The 26247-nt window shown below is 40.8% G+C and overlaps 1 protein-coding gene across 1 annotated transcript; it reads left to right on the forward strand.

Annotated features, from left to right (window-relative positions):
* Positions 1–3037: 3037 nt before the first annotated feature.
* MED10 (mediator complex subunit 10) lies at positions 3038–6812 on the forward strand. Its single transcript, XM_071736719.1, has 4 exons — positions 3038–3204; positions 3492–3575; positions 4751–4853; positions 5997–6812. Exons 1-4 carry the CDS (start codon positions 3077–3079, stop codon positions 6090–6092), a joined length of 411 nt encoding a protein of 136 aa, XP_071592820.1. The 5' UTR covers positions 3038–3076; the 3' UTR covers positions 6093–6812.
* Positions 6813–26247: the final 19435 nt, after the last annotated feature.

Consider the following 26247-nt stretch of genomic DNA (forward strand, 5'->3'; position numbering starts at 1 on the left):
TTACAAACCCTACTTAACTCCCCAGTGCAGATGTCCAGTTTACAAGGCAATCATTCCCTGACCTTTGCATGGAAATCAGGATAGGAATGCAATACGGGTACTTACATCATGAACCATGGTATTTTCTTTCTCAGACTTTCTGTCTCGATGTACCTACTGATCTATAGAGCTATCTCTCAGACATCCCCCCCCCCCCCCCTTCCCTTTTACTTTCCCTTTCATGGCACAAATTTCTTTGTTTTACTTTTTTCTTCCCCGAACAGGAAAACACTGCCCAAATTGGTGATCATGAGAAAAATTAACAACTATAATATATTTATGGCAATTTTGGATCTTCAAAACACTGTGCACATTTATCTAACAAAATTCATTAATTTAGCCAGCCTAGTAAAAATACATGAGATTTAAGATGAGATGGATATCTCTGCATTTGCTGCCCAACTTCTATTATTTTTTTCTGTCAGATAATCTACCTGAATGAGGTGTGGCAATGAACATCTCTCAGATTTTAGTCATCACAAGCAAGCCAGACATGGAGGCTGCTCAGTTCCAGCAGCCAAAGGCTTTCCCACAAAGAGGCATGAGAGGCAGTTTTAACAGTACCTCAATGCCCATTTTTGTTACTGAATTTAAAGCAAGTTATTCTGCTCTGTACTTTTGATGAATGTGTTTTCCCATAAGGAAAGACTGACATAAAACAACTCTTTTGTTTGAATCCCCTCTTCTTGTGACTGCAGAGCAATGTCTGACACAATCACATGTAGTTAGATTGTTCTTTCAAATTTCCAGCCCCGTGTTCCTCATATTCAGATCTAATCTGGTAAGTACACCATAGTCCACATTGTTCTTTCCCAAATATTAGAGAAAGCTATCCTGTTCCTCAGACCAAAGGTTCTCATGTGATCGGGGCAAAGTACTTGTATTAAAATCTTTTAATCCCGGGACTTCTCCTGTCCAGAGAACATTCTGCCAACTATAGAAACAGGATGGTCAGCTGTTCAATAGACAATGGATTTATTTTATAATAGGATGACAATACTTGTCAAGGCCTAGAACTGATTGATTGCTTTTTGCAGCCTAGGATTGTTTTTACAGTTTCACATTTGTGCAGTACTGTATTTTCTTTAATAATTGGTGCTCTTTACAGTCACTTTTTAAAAAATTTTGGGTTAGTGTACTTAATCTTATGAACTCTCAAACAGTGCTCTATATTTAGCAAAGATCCAACTTTCTGCTACTGAACTAGTATGGTAACCCAGACCAAAAATTGACCACTAAAGGGTTTTTTACATTTTTGTTGTTGTCATCGATAACCTAAGTGGAAAAAACGCCAACAACATAAGGAAAAAAAAATAAATCTGGTGGCTTGCATTGTGGAACAGAAATGGTCACACATTATGATACAATTGCATAAAATACATAGCATCTATTGACTGAATATCACACTGGAATAAGGTATTTATAAAACACACATGCATGTGTGTGTCATGGGAATTGAAACACGCCAGATAATCTTCCCCCAGGGAAAATGATCATTGAATATAGACTGATATTTTGCCATTTCACAGATAGTTTCATTGTGGTTTTTATTATCAAGTTCACTTCTGTCAGTTACCACCTCTATTTCTTATGCAGTTTAGAAAACACTCATAATTAGCAGATATAAGACAGGTGGGGAAGATAATGAGCCCTTATCAGATAATCAGTCACTGGTTCCTCCATTTCTTTTAGTGTGCTATGCCAAACCCTGTCTCAGACAATACTTTTTGCACAAAGTAGAACAATCACAGGGACTGAATGGACTCTGCTGCCAAATATATCCCAGCCTCTAGGGTCAGGGCTTTTTGTAGGCTCTGATACTTGTTGGTAAAAAAAGAGAGACTGAAATCCAGGTATCCTGAACTCTGGGTGTGAATTTCATTACCAGAATGAAGGGTAGTCTGAGGGCTCCCTTTGTGAGTGGGATCAGCAATGGGCTGAGCATATCTACTGCTCAGACATGGGGAGTGAGACAGGCAGAAAATATCTACTTTTTAGATCTAAGCAGTTACCTGCATCCCAGATGAAGGTCTGACCTTGGCCCATGAGTTAGGTCCTCTGGTGCTAAGGACTTCCCAGATACAATCCCTATCCCAGAGCCTGTCCCAGCAGGCAGCAGCTTGCAGCTGTGCACAAGGTAGGCAAATAATTTAATGAGGAATTTGATGGGATGTAGTGAAGTGGTAGGATGTTCACAGGCAGCCTCACCTAGCAATAAGGGGCAGCATGAGAAAAAGCCTGAAGCCCCCTTTTTAAAAATCTTTGAAGAGCAGGATCTGCACTGTGAATGGACCAGGGCTGGAGTTGAACCCTCAGGTGCAGGGTAAGGGTGGAGACACAAGTTTTGAATGGGTCTGAAAACGAGGAAAAACTTTACGTCTCTGCAAGGCTGGAAGTGGAACCACTGAAAAGCAGAGAGAATCCAACCGATGATCTACAAATCCAAGCCATGTATTAATATTTGTTGAGGACAGAGAAAAGGGTAATTCACAAAAAAAGCAGTTAAGGGTCACTTATAGCAGTTTTATAGGAGCGGACCGGCAGGAAAGACTAATTCTTTAAGAAGTCAAGAAGAAAGACACTTAAAAAATCTGTGTCCAGTTCCAGGACTCTCAACACAAGAAGGATAGGGAGGTCTCAGAGAGAGTCTAGAGAAGGGATACATCAGGGGGCTGGAACTCCTCTCCTGTGAGGACAGGCTGAGAGAGCTGGGGTTGTTCAGCCTGGAAAGGAGAAGGCTCCGGGAAGCCCTTATAGCAGCCTTCCAATACCTGACGGGGGCTACAGGAAAGCTGGGGAGGGACTTGTCAGAAGGCCAAGAAATTTTTTCAGCGTTGGATTTGAGCTGCGCCCTCCCCCTTCCCACCGGTGCCCGGGGGGCGGGGGGGAAGGAGACAGGGGGCGGGGCTTATGCTAAGGGGGCGTGGCTTGCGAGCAAGGGGCGTGGCTTGTGTAAGAGGGGGCGTGACCGTAGCCTGCTTGCGTGCGGTGTTCTGCGCATGCGCAGGTGTCCGGAAGAGGTGGGGAGGTGGCGGTGATGGCGATGGCGGAGAAGTTCGACTCTCTGGAGGAACACCTGGAAAAGTTCGTGGAGAACATCCGGCAGCTCGGCATTATCGTCAGCGATTTTCAGCCCAGCAGCCAGGCTGGTCTCAACCAGAAGTTGTAAGGAGCTCGCCTTCCCGCCCACTCCTTACCCTTACCGGGCCTGGCCGTGCGGGGCCTTGGCCGCCCCGCCGCCTCCCGAATTCCTCTCACCCGACCCCATTCTGGTACCTCAAGGTACCAGAGGACCTCGCCGGCGGTTCTGTCGCTCTTCATCCGTAGCCGAGCGGGGGAGGAGTGATGGGGAAGTTTGCTGGGGTCTCCGTCGCTGGGATTTGTGTCGTCGGCCTGGCAGCCGCATAGTTACAGCCCTTTTTGGCTAAAACCCACCTGTTTTCATGTTACAGGAATTTCATGGTGACGGGCTTGCAGGATATCGACAAATGCCGGCAGCAGCTTCACGATATCAGCGTGCCCTTGGAGGTTTTTGAGTAAGTAACTTTGTACTTGGCAGGGAAGGTGCTGTAGTAGGTATGATGTGGGGTACTGTGTCTCTGCAGCAGGGGTGTTTTCCCTGAGGACTGCTTGTTTCTTAAACTCCATTTTCTGAGTGCCTCTGCTAATGTCAGCAGGCAGAAGAAAGTAAGAAGTACCTTTAGCCTCTGAGGAGGCAGAAGGGTAAGAGAAGATTTTTATATTTTTTTTCTCATTTATATTGATTCTAGATATATAGGCAGTAATATTGATTTTGCTGAATCTAGTGATTTAGTAAGGAGGCTTTTGCTTTGGAAATATACTTTTACATTAGGTTGGAATCAGGATTTAAAGTTGGAGGGGGAAAAAAACCAAACAGTCCAGTACTTAAATATTTGTTTTGTTTCAGGTTTGCTAGTCCTTTTTTTGGCATTTAGGATTAAAATGTTAAAAAAACAAAACAGTAGCAGAGAGAGAGCTGTACTGCTTTGATGATATTTTTTTTTTTTACTGGCAAGTTAATTTACTGGTGTTTCTTTTAAGTCCAAATGTCACTGGTTTGTTATTCTAGTGTATCACTGGCTATACAGATCTTTTTCAGGTGGGCTCTCACTTTATCTGTGAGTATTATTACGATATTAAATGTTCTGTTTTCTTTATTCAGTGGTGGAATTTCCCTTTGTCGGGCACTTATATCGCAAAGCAAAAAGAGGCTTGTAGGTTTGCAGATATAAGTGTTAATTTTTACCCTTAAGTATGGTATGTACAGTTCCTCCTTCTCCTTGAATTGCAAGGTGCTGTATTCCCATGTGCTTATTGTTCCCCATGTACTAACCAAGCTACTTAATGGTTAATACCCTTTCAATTGCTTGGGAAAGGACCATCTTTCTTCATTCATTTGTGCTTGCTGCCTGTGAGGAGCAGGTAGTTTTATGTTTGCTTTTAATACTTTTTTTTCTCAAAGCCCCAGGCTTTCTGGAAACAAAGATTTAAAACAGGATACCAAGACAGCTGTTTGGAAGTCTGGTCTTCCTTGAGCTGACTTCTGAAAATAGCCAAGTTAAACCATGTTTTTTAAATACACATTTTAGATAGTGGTAGTAAAAAAAGACAGCAAGGCAAAGCATTCTGTACCTTGGAGAAGAACCTAGGAGGAATATAATCATTGATGAAGTATCTTTCCTATTTTCAGATACATAGATCAAGGCCGCAATCCTCAGCTTTACACCAAGGAATGTCTGGAGCGAGCTTTGGCTAAAAATGAGCAAGTAAAAGGAAAAATTGACACAATGAAGGTAAACCAGGAATAACAAAAGTACTCATGTAATAACGTATTTGATAAGTTTTTACTTTTCTCTAAATATGTAGGGGGGGGTTCACATTTGCAATTATTAAATTCCCTTATTAAGTGATCTGTATTAGGACTTGCCCTGCGTCCCTGCAGCTTCATTGATGCTAATGCAGCCCGTTCTTGAATGGAAACTTATAATTCATCCCTCACTTGGAGATGGAGGTGTTTCTATGATTTTGTTTTGATTCAGGTTGTATGTAGCATTATGGACCTTTTTTTGTGTTTTCATTTGGAATTCAAGTGAGTACCTCCCACAGTTAGAGAGGTGTAAATGTGATGTGTGTGAATTCAGAAATAAGCACAAGAGAATGGGTATTTTTCCAGTCTTGAATGGATCTTAAGGTTATTAAAATCTCAAATGTACTCAGTAACTACAATGAGCTGATTTTTATAAAATTACTTAAAATGTATGCTAGTGTTTAGTTTTCTGAACTTGTACTTCAGTGTGTTTAACAGCAGTAATTACTGCTGAAAAATGCAGCCCTTTCTTAAATCTGACTGAACTTCCTTTTCTGGCTGTTTGTTGTTAAGACCATTGTTTAGCCAACTTAAAATTAATGTGGAGGATTGCAGTTTGTGCTGCAGAATGTAAACATCTTCACGTGTCCTAAGTTTTTCTTTTGTTTAATATGCTCTGTGCTTGTAAAAGTTGGAAGAACTGTGTATTCTTAGCCAGGCATGAGTTCCATTTTTTGAGGTGGAGGGGATTCCCTATCAAATCAAGAGGATGTGTCCCTTATCAGCTTTGCTTAGCAAGGTCAGAGAGATACCAGTGCAGCAGAATTTACCAGAGAGGTCCAACTACTTGGTATTTCTTAGGTGAAAATGCTAGTTAATTTATGGGAAATTAAAAGCATTTTAGTTTGCCTGGTGCTTTCCTAGTCGATTTCACTGGAGCATTTTTGGTGAATTTTGTACGTTTAACTTTCTGTGTTTGTGCATGTGGTTTTGATGGTGTTTTTTGGCTCCTGTTCTCTTAGGTCACTGTAATGTAGAACTGTCTTGTAAACGTTACTGCCCAATAGGTAATACTGTCTGAAATCTAGAAAAATTGGGCAAATGATGTATTTGTATTTCTTCTTTCCAGAAATTTAAAAGTCTATTAATTCAAGAACTGACAAAAGTGTTCCCAGAAGACATGGCGAAGTACAAAGCTATTCGAGGAGAAGATCCTCCTCCTTAAGCTGGCCTTGGTTGGCTTTAAAAATGTGAATTTTGTAAACTGATGATGTTCTGTGAATTACAAACATTGGAGACGGGGAATCCAAGCCTTCATAAAAACTGTACTAAAACTGGCAGTGATGAACTGTAAAGAAACCTTGATGCTTGTTGATGGTTGTGGTCAGAAACTTCTGAATCTTTGTGAAGACGTTGAGTAAAAGGTTGCAGTGAAAACTTTTATGGTGATCTTTCCTGAAAGGCTTTGGAGATTAAATTGTCTGCAAGTCATCAATACGTAGCATTTTCCACAAAGTGCATTACCAGAGCAGAAAATCATGGGTTTTATCATGTGAAAAGTATGCTTCAGGATTGTGGGTTCATCTGTTTTTAAGATAAATGTATTTATTATACTTGATTATTATTTAATATGTCAAGCCCCCCCCCCTTTTTTTTAAAATACATTATAAACAATTGCCTGCTTTCATCTTGCCAAATTATACTGAACAGGAGCCTGTCAAGGGCTGTACCTCTTGTGTCACTGTCAACTGCAGCCAAGAAAATGTTCAGATTCTTTTGTTTTTCTGTATGAGCTGCAGTGCAGATGGCTGAGGATGGAGAAAGTGACCCTATTTGGCATTTAGCTTCTCAGAGTATTAGTATTTTGTTTAATGTAAGCTTCTGTTTAAATCTGATCGTTTTCTGTAAGCAGGTTGTCGAATAAAAATTTGAAAAAAAAATTAAATTGCCTTCCTGTTGTATAGCTGTGAAAAGTAGCACGTTCCTCAGCATCATAGTAATAGAAATAGAATGTATATAGAAACTTGACATTATCTTCAGGTATAAATTTTTAACAGCCAGCTTGGTATTTTGGGTCTTAGGGGAAAGCTTCCCTTACGTGGGGAAAATGTCACTTTAAGCACCTAAAGGAGGGGATTTTGGGGATCAGTGATTGTCACCGGATTCCTGATTATCTGCAAACTCATCTGTGTAATCTTTAACTGGTGATAAGTAGGGCAGTCCCAGCACAGAACAGCGTGTTGGGTTCACTGCCCAGAGGCTTAGTCTGTGTGTAGAAGGTGAGTTTTACAGTGGAGGCAAGGGGAGCTCTTTTAATCTTGGGGGTTTGCAAAACTTGAACATTTGTGCTTACATTTTTCCCTCCAGTTGTAACTTGACTTTCTTTTTTTTTTTTTTCACCAGCAGATGAATTTATTGTTTTGTTAACTTTCTTTTACATGCTAAAATTAGTGGGTTTGGGCAGGAGCTCATGGAGCTATATTCATGTGCTCTATAGCAGACCTAAGTCCTCATCCATAAAGATCTTAAGGAGAATTTAGGTGCATTCATGTTTTTGATGCCTTCATTTCCACGCCCATCCATACTGCTAAGCACCTCTATGCCAGACTAAGCTTTGGCATAACAAGGAAAACCAGAAAGCTAGGTGTTCCTCTGTATTTAAAACTTGTTACCTTACACTATTCTAACCTGCTGTAGCCTGCTCATTTGGTCTTTCTTGTATTTGCTCCACCACTGATCACTTTTCCTGTCACAATATTACTGGGCTGACCTGACAGAAAAGAGCAATAAAGTAAAAGCATCCTTTGTTTGTCTTCTGTGGTGCCGTGGTCCCCAGGAGCTACTGAAGTAAAGCTTGTGACTAGCAAGAGGTGTAGATACAGGGCACCAGCAAAGAAGGTAAGACTGGTGTGGTTTTTCTGGCGTGTGTAATAGGGGAAGCAGAGCTTGAGAGCAAAACTGCCAGCAGAAGGCAAGTGAAACTGTTCAAAGTGTAGCTGAGAAAGTTTATGGGACAAGAGGCCAGTAGAGACTGGTCTGGATACTGGAGTATTCTGGTTGATACTAATGTGTGTGTCACAGAATGTTAGGGGTTGGAAGGGGTGATTGAAAGACCATTGAGTCCAACCCCCCCTGCCAGGACAGGGTCACCTAAAGAAGGTCGCACAGGAATGTGTCCAGGCAGGTTTTGAATGTCTCCAGAGAAGGAGATTCCATAAATTCACTGGGCAGCCTGTTCAGTGCTCTGTCACCCTCACAGTGAAAAACCTTCTTATATTTAGGTGGAGCCTCCTGTGGTTCAGCTTGCACTTGTTACCCATAGTCCTACCATTGGGCATCACTGAGAAGAAGTTGGCTCCATCCTTCTGACATGCACCCTTTACATATTTATAAATATTAATAAAGGCACCCCTCAGTCTCCTCCAAACTGAGGAGCCCCAGCTCCCTCAGCCTTTCCTCATAAGGGAGATGTTTCACTCCCATAATCGCCTTTGTGGCTCTGCACTGGAGTCTTTCAAGCAGTTTCTTGTCCTTCTTGAACTGAGAGGCTTGGTGGAATAGCATGCTTAAAAACTGGTGTGTCCAGAAGTCTTATAACTCATTCTAAAATATATTACTCTGTGCAAATTCTCCTAGTAAAAAAAAAAAAAGACTGTCCTTGCCATTTGGGTTTTTGGATCTGTAAACTTTACAGGGTGGCTCTCCTAATGCTTTAGAGTATCATTGATAGCTTTAATTTTTAATTTTTAAAATTTTTAAAATTTTTAAATTTTTTTAATTTTTAATTTTTAAAATTTTTAAAATTTTTTAAAAATTTTTTAAATTTTTTTAAAATTTTTTTAATTTTAATTTTTAATTTAATTTTTTAAATTAGGATAAAAAAAAAAAAATGAAAGCAGGCTAAAAATCAAATGAAAACAATGCATAGGAAGGATTCCTTTGTGAAGCAAGCTGGCATTTAGTTTGGATATAGGTAGCCTGCCTGGTGAAGCACTGGAACAGGTTGACCAGACCCCTGGTAGAACCTCCAACAGTGGTTTGGAGGTTTTGAAGACCCCCGTGGGCTGGGCCCTGAGCAGCCTGATCTAATGTAGCAGCTGGTTCTGCTTGGAGGAGCAGCTGGGATAGGTGGACTCCAGAGGCTTTTTCCAATCAATATGATTCTGCAACTCTATGATTCAAATAATAATAGTTTGTAAGAATCTAAAGGATAAAGGGTAGAGACTAAAATTGCTGAAAGAGAAATTTGGATCAGGCATTAGAAAGCAATCACTGTAAGGCTAGCAAAGCAGTGGTAGAGCTTTCTTGTTGAGCTTCCCTCCAAACATTCATGAGATATTGATACAGTTGACCCTGTCTTAAGGCAGAGGAAGAAACAGGGTGACTTCTTGTGGCTCATTCCATCCCTTTTCTGACAGTAGGATTTTGCCATTCAGAAAAAAATAAATCTGTATGGATTGCTGTAAAGTGTTTCTTGAAAAGAGAGCAAGGACTGAGAGCAAGGACAAGAGGCAGTTGATCCGAGTTGTAATGAAGGAGATTTGATAGTAGTGAGTTCTTCACTCTGGGCTGGGTTGGCACTGGAACAGGTGCTCAAGGTTGCTGCAGAGATTTCTCCATCTTGCCCATACAAAACCTTGAGCAATCAGATATAACTTAAAAATAAGCTCTTCTTGGAGCAGGCAGCTGAAGTAGGTAACCTGCAGAAGCCCCTTCCAACCATTTTTTTTCTTTTTTGTTTTCTATGACTACTTAGTCTCAACAATGATTTTTTTTTGTTGCAGTATGTTGCAGGTGATGGGCGGTGTTTAACCACTGCAAGAGTCTTTGCTTCTTTGTATTGCAAATTGATTAGTACCGAAGAGAGGCTGCAAGAAGCTTTTTCATTTGCTTTTAAAGGCATTGAGTTGTGAGCCTGAGCAGTTTTTAAGATGTTTGGGCTCAGAAACAGTTTAAAGTATATGCAAAGTCAAGTTTACTTTGAAACCAAGATGAGGCCTGTGGAGGAACTGAATTCTGGCAGTAATTCCCTCTGGGTAGTGCATCTTCTCTATTCATTGCTAAGCCTGCTGCATTTAGTGGGCATCTCAGTCCCAGTTTCCAGTTCCTCACATGAGCTATGACATCCCAGCTGTTAACTTTAGAGACATGTTGTTACATAAGAATAAGGTTTTTTTCAACCAGGAGAGACCTTATATTTTTTTTATTCTTTTTTAAAAAATCAGTTTTACATTCTGCTGTCTCCTTAGATTAAAATCTTGTGTGGTGGTGCCATTCAAAAACTTTTATCTTACAATTTTTTGTTTAAACACTCTATTACTAGTTTTAAACACGCTGTTCTAAAATGAAGTCCTCATTTTCAAATTAGTTTTTGCACATATGGTTACTTTGAATTTTGAGCCTGGTATATTGATTTCTAACAGTATCACACAATGTTCTGCTGGTACTGTGAGAATACCATCACATGGATTACATCCTAGATGTTGTGTGGAGCTTAGCATCACATATATCTCCGTCAGTCTATCTGCTGACCATCTCTGTGTTGAGCAGCTCAGAGCTAGTGAGCTTTACATGGTATGGCTTTTTTTGTAATGTGTTCTTTCCATATCTATGTTCCATGCTCTGCCTCCAGTAGAAACTAAAAACGGATTAGTAGAGCTTACAATGTAGGCATTTACTCCTACTGCTGGTAGGAAAAGAAGGCATTGAGAAGGAAAGGAATAGTCTTACAGATTTGCTGGGAAGAGACTTTGTTCCTTGAATGTAAAAAACACTGAACAGAATTCAACATTTAACTTTCTGAATATAAAATACGTCTGTGTGTGTGCTGAAAATTCCCTTCCTTTAGCAGAAAGAAAACCCCCACGTTCTTTGTGTTGTTTCAGTACATCACAGCTGCCCTCTGCCTGCTGTGCAGCTGAATCATTTCTCCACAACCCTGCTACTTTCCACCTCTGAAGAGCACCAGCAGGGTAGGAAGAGATGAGACTTTTTTTTTTTTTTTGGCAGAGGATGGTGAAAGAGAAACTGTGTTCATCGAATCGTCAAATTTTCTACGCTTTGGTGGGCTTAGTGTGGGAAGCCCTTGAAATTAGCTGAATTGTTCAGTAAGCATCCTTTCTGTCTCAGCTACAGCCTTCACATCACTCCACAGGAATACCAATGTGCTTTTGCGTTAGGCAGTCTCCTGTACCTTGTAGAAAAGGCTGCTTATTTTGTTGCTGTTACAACCCCATCATCTCTCCATAATTGCTGTGCTAAGGACTCAGACTAAATCTATGCATTTGATTTCTTTGTGAAGCATCGTTCAGTTTTGTCCGTGTTCTGCTGATATTGGCACCATGCAATGGATTTGATGGTGCCAGCTATGTAACACCCCAGCAAGGCCCTGTGCATTCTCTCTTCTCACTGTTCTTAATGCTGTGACTGCAATGTTATTAAAGTAGTTGAGTAAGTTGATTTTTTTTGCAGAATAAACAGGAGCACATTCTCTAACAAAGGATTCTAACAAGTAACAACTCTTACACGTCCAAACCAAAATCACAGTAGCCTCTAGGGTCTATTCCATAAAAACACAAGGGAATTTTTCTTTTAAAATTTTATTCTACTGTTATTCCAATTAACAAAGATTCTTCTCTTCTGAATTCAAGCATTAAGCAACATACTAGGGTGATAAATATATATATTTTATATTATAGTAAAATAATATTTTCCTCAGGCTGTGCATTTCCTTCTGTGTCTTGCTTTCCTTTTCCACTCCATAAGAATTGTTACCCAGTCATGCTTAGTGGGCATTAATGAAGAATATTTTCCCAAAACAATAAAAAGTATTATTTTCATTACATATTTTGTGAAGAATGAGTGGACCTTTTTAGAAAAAATCGTCCTTTTGGCCAGAGCTTTTTTTTATACTGCTTTTAGCTGTAGAAGTGTACGTGCTCCTGGCTTCTCCATGGGTTATAAGACATATTTCTACAAGATCTTCTTCTACAAGGATGAGGGTGAGTGAGAGAGATGTTGCAAAATGCAGCTGAGCTCCTGCAAGCTGTGGGAATGCTCTCTGTGTCACACAGTCGTGGTCTCACCAGAATGAGACCCAGCTGTGACAGGCTGCATCCCTGGTCAGTTCCTCTTTGATGGCCTTGGTCAGCCCTAACCTTTGGTGGATGATGTGTTTGTTTTTCCTATGGAGTTTCAGCAGCTGAAACTGCTGCTGACTGGAGCTGTCAGCAGCCAACTGAGCTTCTACCAGGGCTCCAGCAGCAGCCTTGCCCACAGCTGAGCAATGGTGCAGCTCTCCTCCCCCAAACCAGCTTAAAAGTGATGAATAAATCATAAAGGTGCTGGAACAAGGTTGTGGTCATGGTGTTCCGTACAGGGGAGTGACACAGTCAGAAGCTGTCAGTGAGAGCAAGGGTATTATAACTGCTGAACAGCTGATGTCTTGCTGGATAAGTCCCTGAGTGGGCAGTGACAATTAGCTGCATCTGGTTGATAAATCACCAGGTCCCCACTGAAGGGTTTTGGGGAGCTGGCATCACTCCAGGTGTGGGAGATGTTAAGAAGGCTGAAGGTCTGCAGTCTGCCTCTGCATGCTGGCCACAGCTTCCCGTAGGATTTAGAGATCAGTCTGGAGCAGTGGGAAGCCATGAGGGAAAAATCCACAGCATCCTAAATGCGTGTGGGATGTGTGTGCTATGAGTGTATAATTTGGTGTTGTTAGTTAATGGAGTAAGTACTTCAGCACTGGCTACAGGGAGGATGGTTACCCCTATAACACTGACATCCATGGTTGCTGATGGGAGGGAGATCCCAGCCTTCCCTAGCTCAATAAGAGTTGATTTACAGACAACTCATGGACCAAACACTTCCCCTGGGATAGCTAGGTGGTCATGGTAAACGTGGTGACTGGGATAGATAGTGGAGATTAGGGAACAGCATTCCTTATAGGTGACATCCTCACAGGACCTCAGCGGTGTGTGCTTTGTGGGGGTCTGTATAAGAGAGCATATATATATATATATATATATATATATATATATATATTCTTTTTTTTTTTTTTGGCTTGGGGGATATATGCAGCTCCTAGACTCCAGAAGAAAAATTTTAAGCATGAGAACAATTAGACATTGGAATAATCTCCCAAGGGATGTGGTGTATTATCCCACATTGAGAGTTTTAAGATGAGTTTTAAGACTCATCTTGACAGGGTGCCAAGCCACCTCATTCAAACTATATTTTTACTTAGAGAGGTTGGATGAATAGATGATCCTTGAGATCCCATCCAAACTGGCATTCTATGATTCTATGATATATCAGGAATAATAATGGCAAAAAAAACCCAGAAGTGGAAAAAAACCCCTCACTAAACCATAAAGTTTCATGCTCTGCTCTGCTCAGCTCCAGTTCTACATTTTTGATGCTGTCTTAATGCATTATTTTATGCTGCTTCCCTTACTATTTCTAGGCTAGCTATGCAAAATATTACTATTATTGCAGATGTCTCAAAGAGTCTATATTGAGCATAATGTGGAAGAGAGGTAACTTGTAATTTATACATGATTTAGGGAAGAAAAGATAGCCAGAATAATGCATTGATTGGAGTAGATGATCTCTAAGGTCCCTTCCAACATAGGCCATTCTGTGGTTCTGACTCTGTAGCATCAGACAGGCTACAAAGTGTGTGAAGCAATTAGAGGGGCAACACACATTTATTTAAAAGGAAGGTATGAAAGCCTGTAAGCATACAGAATTTCAAATGTATCCCTAAATTTTAGTAAACTTTTGAAAATAATAATAATAATTTTGAAAAGAATGTAATTACAGGTAATTACAGAAGCTGATCAGTTGTTTGTATCTCTATCCCATAAATCTTGCTAATTTGTTTCCTGCAGATCCAGGCACTTTGGTTGTTAGCCAGTTTTCAGAATAAGATGAAGCACCAGTGCACCTGAAGCAATCTGTTACTTGCATACCATTCAGGAGAGAGTCTCTTGATGCAAAAAAACCCACCCCAAAACATTCTAGGTAGAGCAGTTTGTTTTTCATTTATTCAACTTTCCAATTCAGTTGATTGATAAAGTACTGGTAAGTAGTGGTAATAGTTTGATGATTTCACAGGTATTTTATGGTGTGATGTTTTTATAAATTGCTTTCTTTACTGAACACAGTTCCTAAGCGATTGAAAGTGCTTATTGTATGACTCCAATAAGGTTATCCCAGGTTCTGTAATCTCATTTTTTACTCTCCTGTGATCATAGAAACAGAGAAGATAAACCATCCAATCTATTTCTTTTTGTCCTCACTGATCTTTAAGATTTTAACTAGATCAGTTAGAAACTGATAACTGAACTCACAGTTTTACTGAAAGCTCTCTAAATCACTGTGTTTAAAAGATGAATTATATAAACAAAGACTTGAAAAAAAGTGTAATAAGTGTTCCAAATACTGAGCTCAACAGCAAGTTAATAAAAGAGAAATATCGCTGCCAAGAATATTTCTGGATTCTTATGTTTCAACACAAAGTCATTTCATACTTTACTATGATTAATAGCTGTAGCCTTTCTGGGCAGTTGCCAGATGTTCTTCCAGCTCTGCAGAGCACAGAGTCAAGGTGACATGAGAATCTGCCCTGCTCTGAGAACACTGCATTTACTGCATGCACTTCAATTACTTCCATATGCTCAAGATCTTTCTGTATATTTTCCTAATTAAAATAATGGAGGACCAAACATTGCAAGTTACTTCTGTAACAGCTCTTTTAATACTCTTAATTGAAGTCATAAATCTGTGTTTTCTGTATTGTGACATATTTCTTACTGAGAACTACATTGTATTTAGTCTCAACAAGATGTAATGCAGACAGTAAAAAAGAAACATCTTTCTACATAGTATGAAATCATGCAAACCAATTCTTTCTCTTCTCATGAAAGAGAAGTCCCTTTATATGCTAAGAAATAGCACATAATATTCCCTTTTCCGAAGATCTGACTTGAGTCTAATTTACTTGGTATTTGCAATTTGGTCATTATATTAAACGAAGTTCTCCAAATAATCCTCAAAGGAAGATGAAGCTACTGTTATCATAAACTGGGAAAAGGCAATTTGAAATTATTGTCATAGTGCATTATGGGAATCTGGGTCATACTGCTACCATTTCTGCTGCAAAAATAGCATGTTAATTGTTGATGTTCATAAACTTTTATTTGGAATGTTGCTAAGGATTCAAAATCCCTGTAATTATGTAGATGTAGTGATATATACCAAGCCACTTCTGGACTGTCATGGGAATTTTCAGTCCTTATCAGTAAACAAAAAGACATTTATAATTGTCACTGGAATCACTGGTAGGTACCATTTTTGTAGGGAAATGTTTTAGAATCATGGAATCATAGAATGGTTTGGGTTGGAAGGGACCTTAAAAATCATCCAGTTCCAACCTTCCTGCATGGGCAGGGACTCCTCCCACCAGACCAGGTTGCTCAAGGCCCCATCCAGTCTGGCCTTGAACACTTCCAGGGAGGAGGCAGCCACAATTTCCCTGGGCAACCTGTGCCACTGTTCCACCACTAAAATGTCCTTTAATGTCCCTCACACTAAAATTTTTCTTCCAAATGTGTAGTCTAAACCTACCTGCTTTCAGCTACAGAGCTTCTCACTGAAATATTGCTGGGTTTGTTACCTTTACCATCAGCCAAGGAATACAAATATCCTGAAGAAACAGGGTAGATGTGAATAGAGGATTCTCAGGCAGAGATCTCAAAACCATGTACCAGTTTACACAGGTGACTCTGTGTGTTCTCCCCTCTCCTTCACTGATTTAGCATACAGGGACATCCTCATCTGGATGTGTATTACCTTTGAGCTTTATAAGTCTCAATGGAATTTTTTTTCTCCATAAATTTGTTGGGCAACACTTTGTGCCACTTTAAACTGACATCTGTAAAATCTCATGACAAGGAGTTTCATAGCTCCTATTTGCATTATGTGAAGAAATGTCTGCTTCCATTTGTTTTGAATCTGCCATCCACTAATTTAATTTTTAGTTCTTGTAGCAGAAGACATAGGGAGCAGGCATCTCCTTTCTCTCTTATTCATGTCATCTGTGATTATCTAGATTATTGTAATATTTCCTTCCCAATCATCTTTCCTTTTTTTTTTTTTCCATGCTGAAGGCTACTATGTGTAGCTGCTCCTCCACCTATTCAGAAGCTGGTTTGTACTTCAGATCATACTTGCCACTCTTCTCTGAGCTGTTTCCAGTTTTCATTTGTCTTTCTAGAACCCGAGATACTTTAAGAAGGGATCTTGTTGAAGGCCATCAGGGAATGGGTTCACCTGTGCATCACTGATGTGCAAAAACTCACAAGCAGATTTAGAGAAGTCCAACAACTTTTCTTTTATGTATGTAAAACCTTCCCTGTACCAAATTTTGATAGCTTTTCTCTAATATGCACTACTTCTATATAACCATGCTTTTGCTGTTCCTGGATGATTGAAAAGTTATTCTTTATTATTTCAGGATTAAAAATGTTGTTGGGCAAGTCAGATGCTTGTCCTACAAATATTTCTGCACACGTTTCATTTCTCCAGAACCATGCCATTTCAGGAAAGGACAGTGCACACACCTTTTAAACAAACATTTGCATAAAATATATGCCAGTTTAGATTTCATATATAAAACAGTCCAATATTTTTTTAGTAGATGAAATTATCTTCTCTAAACATGAATAGGACGTTTTACAATACATGATGGCAATGGACAACATGGAAGCTTCTTAAAAAGCACAGGTACCTCTGCTTTTTAAGAGCAAATACTGGACTGAATGATGAAGACATCTTCCTCTGCCCAGGGATCCTCCTGCATAAAATCACATTGTTTTGTGTAAGTCCTCTTACCACTGGTATAAAATTAAGCTTACTTTGAAAACAGCTTAATAGAATAAGTTTTAATATTGTATTATGTTAACTCACCCTTGTAAACCACCTGGGAACTAGATGAAATGCATTTTGAAAGGAACAGAAAAAGGAATGTCTGCCTCACAGCTGTGGCATTTCCTTTTCTTATCTGTACTTCACTCTGGTGCTGTTAAAGTGAACACAGACACTTTTAAATGAATGTGTAAAAGTTCAAACAGGCACACCCTGCAGTTGTACAAACAATCTGTTGAATAACTTCAGATGCATGTTAACAATTAAATGAAAATACATATAAAATGCTATTTAAATATACAGGTATGCAGTCATCTAACTGCACAGAACCAGAGCTATGCAGCATTCAGACTGATGAATTAACCACCATACTGTACTGTGCATACCATACAGTACTGAAATTGTCTCACGTAAGAACCTGGGAGCTTTTTATTGAACTATAATTCTGTGTATTCAACAGAAAGCTCTGGTCATGTTGTAACTCCAGTGGCTGTAACAGCTGCTTTCTTTACTCAGTGCTTCAGTAAATTCATACAGATTAAAGCTGCAGCACAAGAGAGATGTTAAAAATCGCAGTGAATGGTAACAATTTTTCTAGGCCATTTTTTTGCAAGTGAAAACTGAAGAGCTAGAAGACTGTACAACACTTCCCATAGAATTTTGTCCAGTTACCAGCAGAACAAGAAGGGTTTGGTTAAAGGCAGTCCTAACAATCAAATACATGGTTAATCAGATATGTATTCTCTTCAAAAAAGGCATCCTCAAGACTCGTCGATAATTACAAATAGCTTCAAATTACTATTTATCTTCTGGGCATAGCAAAAGAAAAATGTATTGCACAAGCAGCAGTATTTTGGTAGAGGTGATATTAATTTGAAGGACAGGCAAAAAGGTTGCTCTGATTAATTTTTATAGTCATCTTTGCGACAGTTCTGAGGCAGCACCAGAAGGTGCAGCATGAAAGACGGAGATTTGCCTGAAGAACTGACAATATTCTCCCATTGGTCTGAATTGACTCTATATGGTAGGATAAAAATCTTGCTTAATTTTGCAGGTATTTGCAATAACTGTAGAGCCCAGGGACCTGAGTACAGGCATTGATTTACTGCCTGCTTCTCCTTTAGATACAAGATCAGCAAATTGCTTGCTAGTTTCAAAGGACCAATGTGTCTTAAAGGAAGATGCTGCCCCATAAGTGCGGAGAGAATATGCAAACTGACTGTTTTTTTTTGTATATTGCCTGAGTTGTGTACAGTTTTTTATACGTTGTGGCTCTTATACAACATCAGCATTTAGTTTTGTTGCAAGTAGGATAAAAAAAATACAAAACCAGAGTGACTACAAACATTAAACCAAAAAAAAAAAAAATTAGAAAGAAATACATAATGGTAGAAGACACTAGATCATCTTACCAGCCTGATTACATTTGTGTGAAATTCTTAGCATTGGAGACCAGAATTCTTAGACTAAGTTATAAAACTTGAGATGGGTTAAAACATTTCACTATAAATTAGAGAGTCCAAGGGTAGATGTTAGACTCAGTGGTTCTGATGTAACCTGGAAACTAAACCTCATAACCCCTAAATTTATGAACAAACTCTATCAGTCATGTACCTGATCTGAGTTACCAAAGCAGTGATTCACTGTATCCAGTGTTTTCTCTCTGCAGGCAGCTGATCCACATTGCTAAAGGAGGACAGGAACAAAGCCAAAACCACAACAGAGCAAGTCTTGTTAATGGCATGCTGGGAATAGCCTGTGAGGGACAGAAGTCTGTCCTGATGTCCTTGTCAACATCCTGGGTAAACACTATCAGCTGCAAAATATTCTGCTTGCAGGTATTCACGTGTAAGTGCAGGGTGCTGTGTGCAGGTTTGTCAGGCTGCAAATTTAGAGAGGGGACCTGTAGTGCTCTTAGGGTCCTGTTTGCAGGTATGTGTTCCCACAGCACTCCTACCCACATTATGAAGAGGCTCCAGTGTGGTCTGAGTCTACCATCTATCCACACTGTACAGTATGGAAGAGTGAAAGTCTTTTTGGTGCTCATTTATGCGGAGTAGTACTTCAAAACTGAATCCTACTGCCTGTATAAACTGCCAGCCCAATAACAGCCAATAAAACCACCACTACCAGCCCAAAAGCACCAATTACAGGAGTGAGGGTGAAACACCTCTAAAGAGCAGTGCAAATGTGAATTTTCACAATATTCCTGCCGGCAAGCATGGCTCATGTTGCAGATTTATAAAGGAAATCAGAAGCATAAACATAGGCCACAGGTGGAAGAAATGTAGGGACTGGGCTTCAGCTGCCTCCATGCATGTTCTTCAGGTAAACAGAAATGCCTCTTCTGTACAACATGTATCAAAAAAGATGCCAATCTTAAACTGAGAACTGAACTGATCAAGATGACAAAATATTTTGAAGCAGCATTATCTTGCAGAGCTGCTCAAATCCACTTAATTCAGGCTGTGTTAAAATTGATTTTAATGTATTTTAGCAGGTATGCCAAAAGAATTCTGAGAAGTCCATGGATACAAGGCACTCATCAGAACCAGAAAAGGTTTGCAGTCTTGTTCATAAAAACAACATTTTTCCATTTAGCAAGACGACCCGCAACCAATCTTGTCAATCCATTTCTGTTGCTTACCATGCAAATTACAGGTTGTGTTCAAGAAAGGGTAAACAGCAGAAGAACCTTTGTGCATTTGCTCCACTTTCTGCTGAGCAGCTTTGGTCGCAGCTTTCTAAGCATTGTATCTCGTTTACAAGGTGACCCAGAACACAAAACCTTTTAATTAGCCTGAAAATCCAACCTGCTTTATATACATGCCTGTCAGCCCCCTTGCCTTCTGCTGCCCTTCGTTGCCATGGCAGCACTCTCCCAACAAAGGAGGAGATCTTGCTGAAGGAGAAAAGCATAGCCAAGATGCTCAGAGCTTTCACATGCGGCCAGATAAATATTCATGTGCAACTGTGTGCTGGAGAGCTGCTCTTTGAGTAAGTTCTAGGGCTATTGTTCCTCCTCAAATAATAATAATAAGCTTTTACTTACGAAAAAAAATAAACAAATCCCTGCTTAGACTGCAAATGTTAAATCGCCTTCCTTTCCCCAAGAGCTGTTTGGAGGTATCAAGTGAGGAGATTGATGTACAAAATAAAACTAAGCAGGTGCTTGACCAGTGTAAATCGATCTGTTGAGATCTGTAAAGCTTCTCCAGTTTTTACTAGTTGACAATTACCATTTGGCCCATTGTATTGATGGTACAATCAAAAGCAGAATAAACTGATGAGAACTTACGTAATGGTTTATGTATTACTGGTACGTATACAGTACAGATTTATTATAGGATGCAAATCACAAAAGGACATAAATAGAAACTTACAACTGAAAGTGTATTAAGCTATTAGTCTTCTTTTAAACAATTTCTCCTCTTGTCCTGCATGGCTTTCTCTATGACCTCTTTCTTCATGTCACTAAATTCTTTTGTTTATCCTGAGGTGACAGAACAACCTTCAAACACACTTTATGTCTGAACACACTTTATCATCTGTTCCAGTGCCACAAAATGGGGATTGTAAATAATTTGTCATAATTTGAAAAATGGTATTCTGGGATGATCTCAATGGCATTTTTTGAAATAGTGTAGCATCTATGCTGACCAGGACTTATTTTAGCTCATAAATCTCATAAGCATCAAACAAGATGCTGTGCCTTCAGCAGGACATTGATTAGTATAATCTGTCTTTCTGTCATATGCTGACAGAGATGCAGATACAAAAAAAAAGGATTGGAGTGGCAGAGAGCAGCTTCAGGTTTTGTGACATGAAAACATCTCAATGACAGGGGAAAAACTTGAGGCAAGAAGGGTATCTGAATTTGGATTAAGGTTTTTATGTTTCTTAACCATTGTAGAAAATGTTAGTGGCAGGCTACTGTAAAGAGTGAGAAGTACTAAATCATTACAAAGTAAATCTTGGTTTCCTTTAAATAATACGGAGTAGACTGTAATTAATTCTTTAGATGACAAAATGTACTTTATCTTGAAATTAATAATGTTTCTATAGTTGCTTAGCAACTCAGACAATCTTAGAATCATAGCAGGTTAGGGGTTGGGAGCGACCTCGAAAGATCATGGAGCCCAACCCCCCTGCCAGAGCAGGGTCACCTACAGGAGGTCACACAGGAACATGTCCAGGTGGGCTTTGAATGTCTCCAGAGAAGGAGACTCCACAACCTCCCTGGGCAGCCTGTGCCAGTGCCCTGTCACCCCACAGTGAAAACCTTCTTCCTTATATTTACATGGAACCCCTGTGCTCCAGTTTACAACCATCGCCCCTTGCCCTGTTGTTGGTCACCCCTGAGAAAACTTGACTCCATCCTCCTGGCACTCACCTCTTACATATTTATAAACATTGATGGGGTCACCCCTCAGTCTCCTCCAAGTTGAAGAGCCCCAGCTCCCTCATCCTGTCCTCATAAGGGAGATGTTCTACTCTCTCAGTCATCTTGGAGGCTCTGTGCTGGGCTCTTTCAAGCAGTTCCCTGTCCATCTGGAACTGAGGGGCCCAGAACTGGACACAATATTCCAGATGTGGCCTCACCAGGGCAGAGTAGAGGGGGAGGAGAACTTTCTTGACTTACTAACCACCCCCCTTCTAATGCACCCAGATGCCATTGGCCTTCTCGGCCACAAGAAGAGGGAGTTCATATGGTAGGTCAGAAAACTTCCCTTTCATGCTGTATTCCAGGAAGACGTGAAGTCACTTGGAATGAGCCTGGTAGAGGGACACCAAGATGGTCATGTGGCTGGGGATGGCCAGAGGGATGGATCTACCTTACCCTGGAGAAGAAAAGGCTAGGAAGGAATCTAACTGCTGTCTTAGAGTAACTAAAACTAGATTAGAGAGACTATTGCACCAGACTCTGCAGATATGCACAGTGAAATGACAAGAGGAAGCTTTTCCAGCAACCAGATGCAACGAGAGAAATGCCAGTGATGTGTAAGAAAGCAATTATTCCAAGGTGAGAGTAGTTAAGCAATGAAACAAGCTTGCCAAAGAGAATTTACTTCCTTGGAAATTATCAGGACTTACCTGGATGACCTCCAGAAGTCCCTGGGTTTTCTGAAATTCCATGCAAGGGACACATTATTTGTACTCTTCTGTGATTTTGGCACTTGGACACATTATGGGTTACATTCCCCACTGAGATGCATAGGGAGATGACTACACTCTGTCCTGATGCCTGGATAACTAAACACATCATGAGAAAATACTAAACATAACAGAAGAAATTGCTGAACATAACAAATAGCAGAGGGAGCAGCTGACAAACTTTACAATGCAACACTATGAAAAGAGCTGGATTTCACAGTTTTCTATGGGGAACTATGTGAGAGAAGGACAAGCTTCACAGGTAACTAGAGAGGAATATTTGGGACCTTTTGGGGAGTGCAGTCCTGAAAGGAAAAGAGTGTTCATGTTACATCAATAATATCTGAGACTGAGGTGTTGTAGGTAAGATGCTGAGATGTAAGTAACAGTATCAGAAATACTGATCAGGTATTTATCCCATCAGGTTATGGGGGTAGCAAAACTGGGACCAGTGGGTAAAAATAAACAGTGATTTGTTTGTTTCTGAGGAGACAAGTGTGGAAAAAGAGAGGAATCAAGATGGGCAGGGGGAATTATAAGAATGGAAAAGTGTAGAGAAATGGGGATAAAAGAGGGCAGCCATGGATAAGCAAGCTGCTGGCTGATGCAGTTGTCTGATTGCAGCCTTTCTTACCTTCTTGCTAAATCCTATTCTTCACAATTTTTTCCTGTGTAATCTCCCTAACCTGTGTGGAGACGTCTCAGTGTCAGCAGCTGGAGAAGGGGCTGAGGGCATAAGCGCCCACTGTGCTAACATGGGGACAGCATGGTAAGCAGGCATTGCCCAGTTAATTTCAGCCCTGTGTGTACATGTGTGTAATTCACTTCAGGCTGGGCTAACACCCACATTCTGTGTGTCTTATGGCCTGAGCTGATGACTGGGTAAGGGGCCCCCATGGGTATCAGGCAGGCTTAGAGTTTGTGCCAGGATCTGATGCATTTGTGAACTGAGAGAGTGAAGGTGTGTGGGTGCTTGTGATGGTGAAGTTTAAGCATAATAAGCTGGAGAGGAGGAATAGGGCCCAGCTACCTGTGTGTATGCTTGTGCAAGAGCTGCTGTGTTCACGTGGGTGCCAGTAATGGCATCATTTGGGCTGTGTCAGTGATGTGCACCCTGCATGTGTGCCTGGGTGTCTGCAGGACATGGTCAGGCTCACTTCTGGCCAGACTGGCGAACTGAAGAGCATCAGCCACAGCCGTTACACTGGGACAGGAGAAACCACCTGGGCTCTGACAGGGAGGGGAATCTGCCTCCCAGAGGCTACTGGATTCCTCAGCTCCCTTAGTTGTACCTATTTTGGGTCATGTAATTCCCACTCATTAAGGTAAATGTGAGTGTTGTGGCTCTAGAGGCACACATCTTTCCCCTCTGATGGAGCCTGCCTCTCTGATGCAGGCATGTTTAGGCTCAGTTGGTTCATCTGGCAGGTTTTGGAGGGAAGCCCAGTCCAGTGTAGGAAACACCAGTCACTTGTTCTGTGATGAAGGAAACAAGATCACGGCCAGGGACTATGGACTCAACTGAGAAGTGGAAGACTTGGCAGCCTGCTTCTGGGAAGAGCTGTTAGCTGATACCTGGGGTGGTTACCATAGTTACCACCTTAGTCCCTCCTCATCCCAGATCAGACTGCATCAGGCTGAATAACTACAGCTTCAGCAGAAACAGAACTTTCAAGGGCTGGAGGTGAAGTGGTTTGCACTGCCAGATAGCATGTCAGGTAACATTTCAACCTTCACATTGTCTGATCCACACATCATAGTTTATATAAGTAGCAAACAACAGAAAAACAAAAAAAGGGCTCGGAGAGATAAATAAGCAGCAGTAAATTGTTTGCTTATTCTTTTTTAAATTGTTTAGCTGCTACGAAGATGCATACAGCATGTATCTAAGAGGAACTACTGTTATTCTCACACACATCATACTCTAGGGGAAAGAGATGGGACTGTTACTGACTTCTTCACTCCTGTGACTGAAGACAGAATGTGGGGAAATGGTAGGAAGCTGAATCAGGGCAAGTTTAGGTTAGATATCAGGAAAAGGTTTTTCACCCAGAAGAGATGAGCAGTGGAACAGGCTCCCCAGGGAAGTGGTCACAGCACCAACCCTGCCTGAGTTCAAGAAGCATTTGGGTGATGCTCTCAGGCACATGGTGTGATTGATCCTATAAGGAGAGGCTGAGGGAGCTGGGGGTGTTCAGCCTGGAGAAGAGGAGGCTCAGAGGAGACCTCATCACTCTCTACAACTCCCTGAAAGGAGGGGGTAGCCAGGTGGGGGTTGGTCTCTTTTCCCAGGCAACCCTCAGCAAGACAAGAGGGCACGGTCTCAAGTTGTGCTGGGGGAGGTTTAGGTTGGATATTAGAAAGAATTTCTTTACTGAGAGGGTGATCAGACATTGGAATGGGCTGCCCCAGGAAGTGGTGGATTCTCTGTCCCTGGAGATATTTAAAAAGAGACTGGATGTGGCACTCAGTGCCATGGTCTGGTAACTGCAGCGGTAGTGGATCAAGGGTTGGACTTGATGATCTCTGAGGTCCCTTCCAACCCAGCCAATTCTATGATGATTCTATGATTCTGCGGGTGCCCTACACAAGGACAGGAGTTGGACTTGATGATCCTGGTGGGTCCCTTCCAACTCAGATTCTATGATTCTATAGCACTGTGTAAATTTATTAAGCTTTAAAATGAAAATATTTTAGGAGAGATTGAATACAGGAATTCTGAATCTCAGATCTGCAAACTATTGCCTTTCAAGAGAAAAAGAAAACTTCAAAAAGCAGAAGACTTGAGACCAAAGGCTGTCTTGCCACAACATGAGGTTTTGAAATGAAACTTGGGAAACAGGAATCTTGTCTGCACGTTGCTATAATAATTTGGTTTATTCTGTGGGTTTTGTTATTTTCTTCTATTTCAAAAAGGCTTAAGCATCTGAGCAAAAAGGGGAGGTAGTGGCAAATTAATAAGCCTTTATTTGACACTTATTTTTCTTCCTGTTGGTAACTCTTCCAGAAGGAAGGTATCTACACTTAGCATCTCTGGTCTGGTTCTATAGCTGGGAGGAGTATATCTGCATGTCTAGACTTCAGTTCTTGTTTCAATTAGTACCTCCAGAAGGTGCAATAGGAATATACTCTTTTTGGAGACTGAACCTAGCATGGCTTCATAAAGTCAGACCCCCTTGTTCTTTACATGTACTCTGTTCCCTGCAGATGGAAGTGCAGAAAGTCCAGGGCCCTGAGTGCCTCTCCCACTCTTAAAAAAAGTTGGGGAGAGGCACATGGTCTAAGACTTGCCCTCAAAGTCTGCCACAGGTTCTCCCAAGTTGAAGAAAGACATCTGGCCTGCATTCAAGGTTCTTACCTTTGAATCATCTCTGGCCGGTTTTGCTTACAGAATACAAAACTACCACTGGGGTGCCTGGGACCTACTCTATCTTCCTTTATCTGGAAAAAATCTTAACACTCTGCCAAACCAACATTATAGTAGCAGGATACCACCTACTCTGAGAGCAGGGCAAAGTTTGAAACCCCCTCTGATAGCAGTGCTCCAATTCCCACTGAAGCAGATGCTGATGAACCAGGGAACTGAGCTTTCATCAACTGAGAAAGACGCAGAGTTTGCCCAATGTTGCGATTACAGCACCCTGCTGTAATAAAAGGCATGCAGGGATTTGTGACAGAAATAAACAGATGGAGATGATGGCACAAACAGAAAGGGGTTTCCATGAAAACACCATAAGAAATATTAGAGCACAGGTTGGAAGAATGGCAATAAAATCAGTAGCAACGAAGAAAGGTGCTGCTTGCACCATGACAACAGTAAAAATTGACTCAGCAGTAGAAGACCTGAACTGTGACAGCAGGAGGATGGCAACACAGTTACAGCACATGGCTTGTGCCTTTCCTCACCTTTGCATTCCGACAGGAAGACAAATTGCAGCCACAAAACACCCAAAACAAGGAATGAAAATGAGCAGCCATCTCACCTAACATTTTTTGGAGGCTACTGTAGGCAGTCTCCTGAGGCAAAAGATTATGCTTCAATAACTGGAGACTCCTGAAGAGCACAGAATAACTGACACCAAGCAGTTAATTTTTACCAGCAACAAGATTTAGAAAGTACAGCAAGGACTCAATGGCTGGCACTGCTCATACTCCAGCCTTTGTACAAGTGACCCATCCCAAACTACTAATACACTTATGCCTTGATGTTTATATGAGTAAAACTGAGAAAAGAATGACTGGTGGAGAGTTTTGTTTAAAATAAGTGTCACTTTCCCTTATTATAAGGTCTTGTA

The sequence above is a fragment of the Heliangelus exortis genome, chromosome 2 (assembly GCF_036169615.1).
Source record: "Heliangelus exortis chromosome 2, bHelExo1.hap1, whole genome shotgun sequence".
Taxonomy (NCBI): Eukaryota; Metazoa; Chordata; class Aves; order Apodiformes; family Trochilidae; genus Heliangelus; species Heliangelus exortis.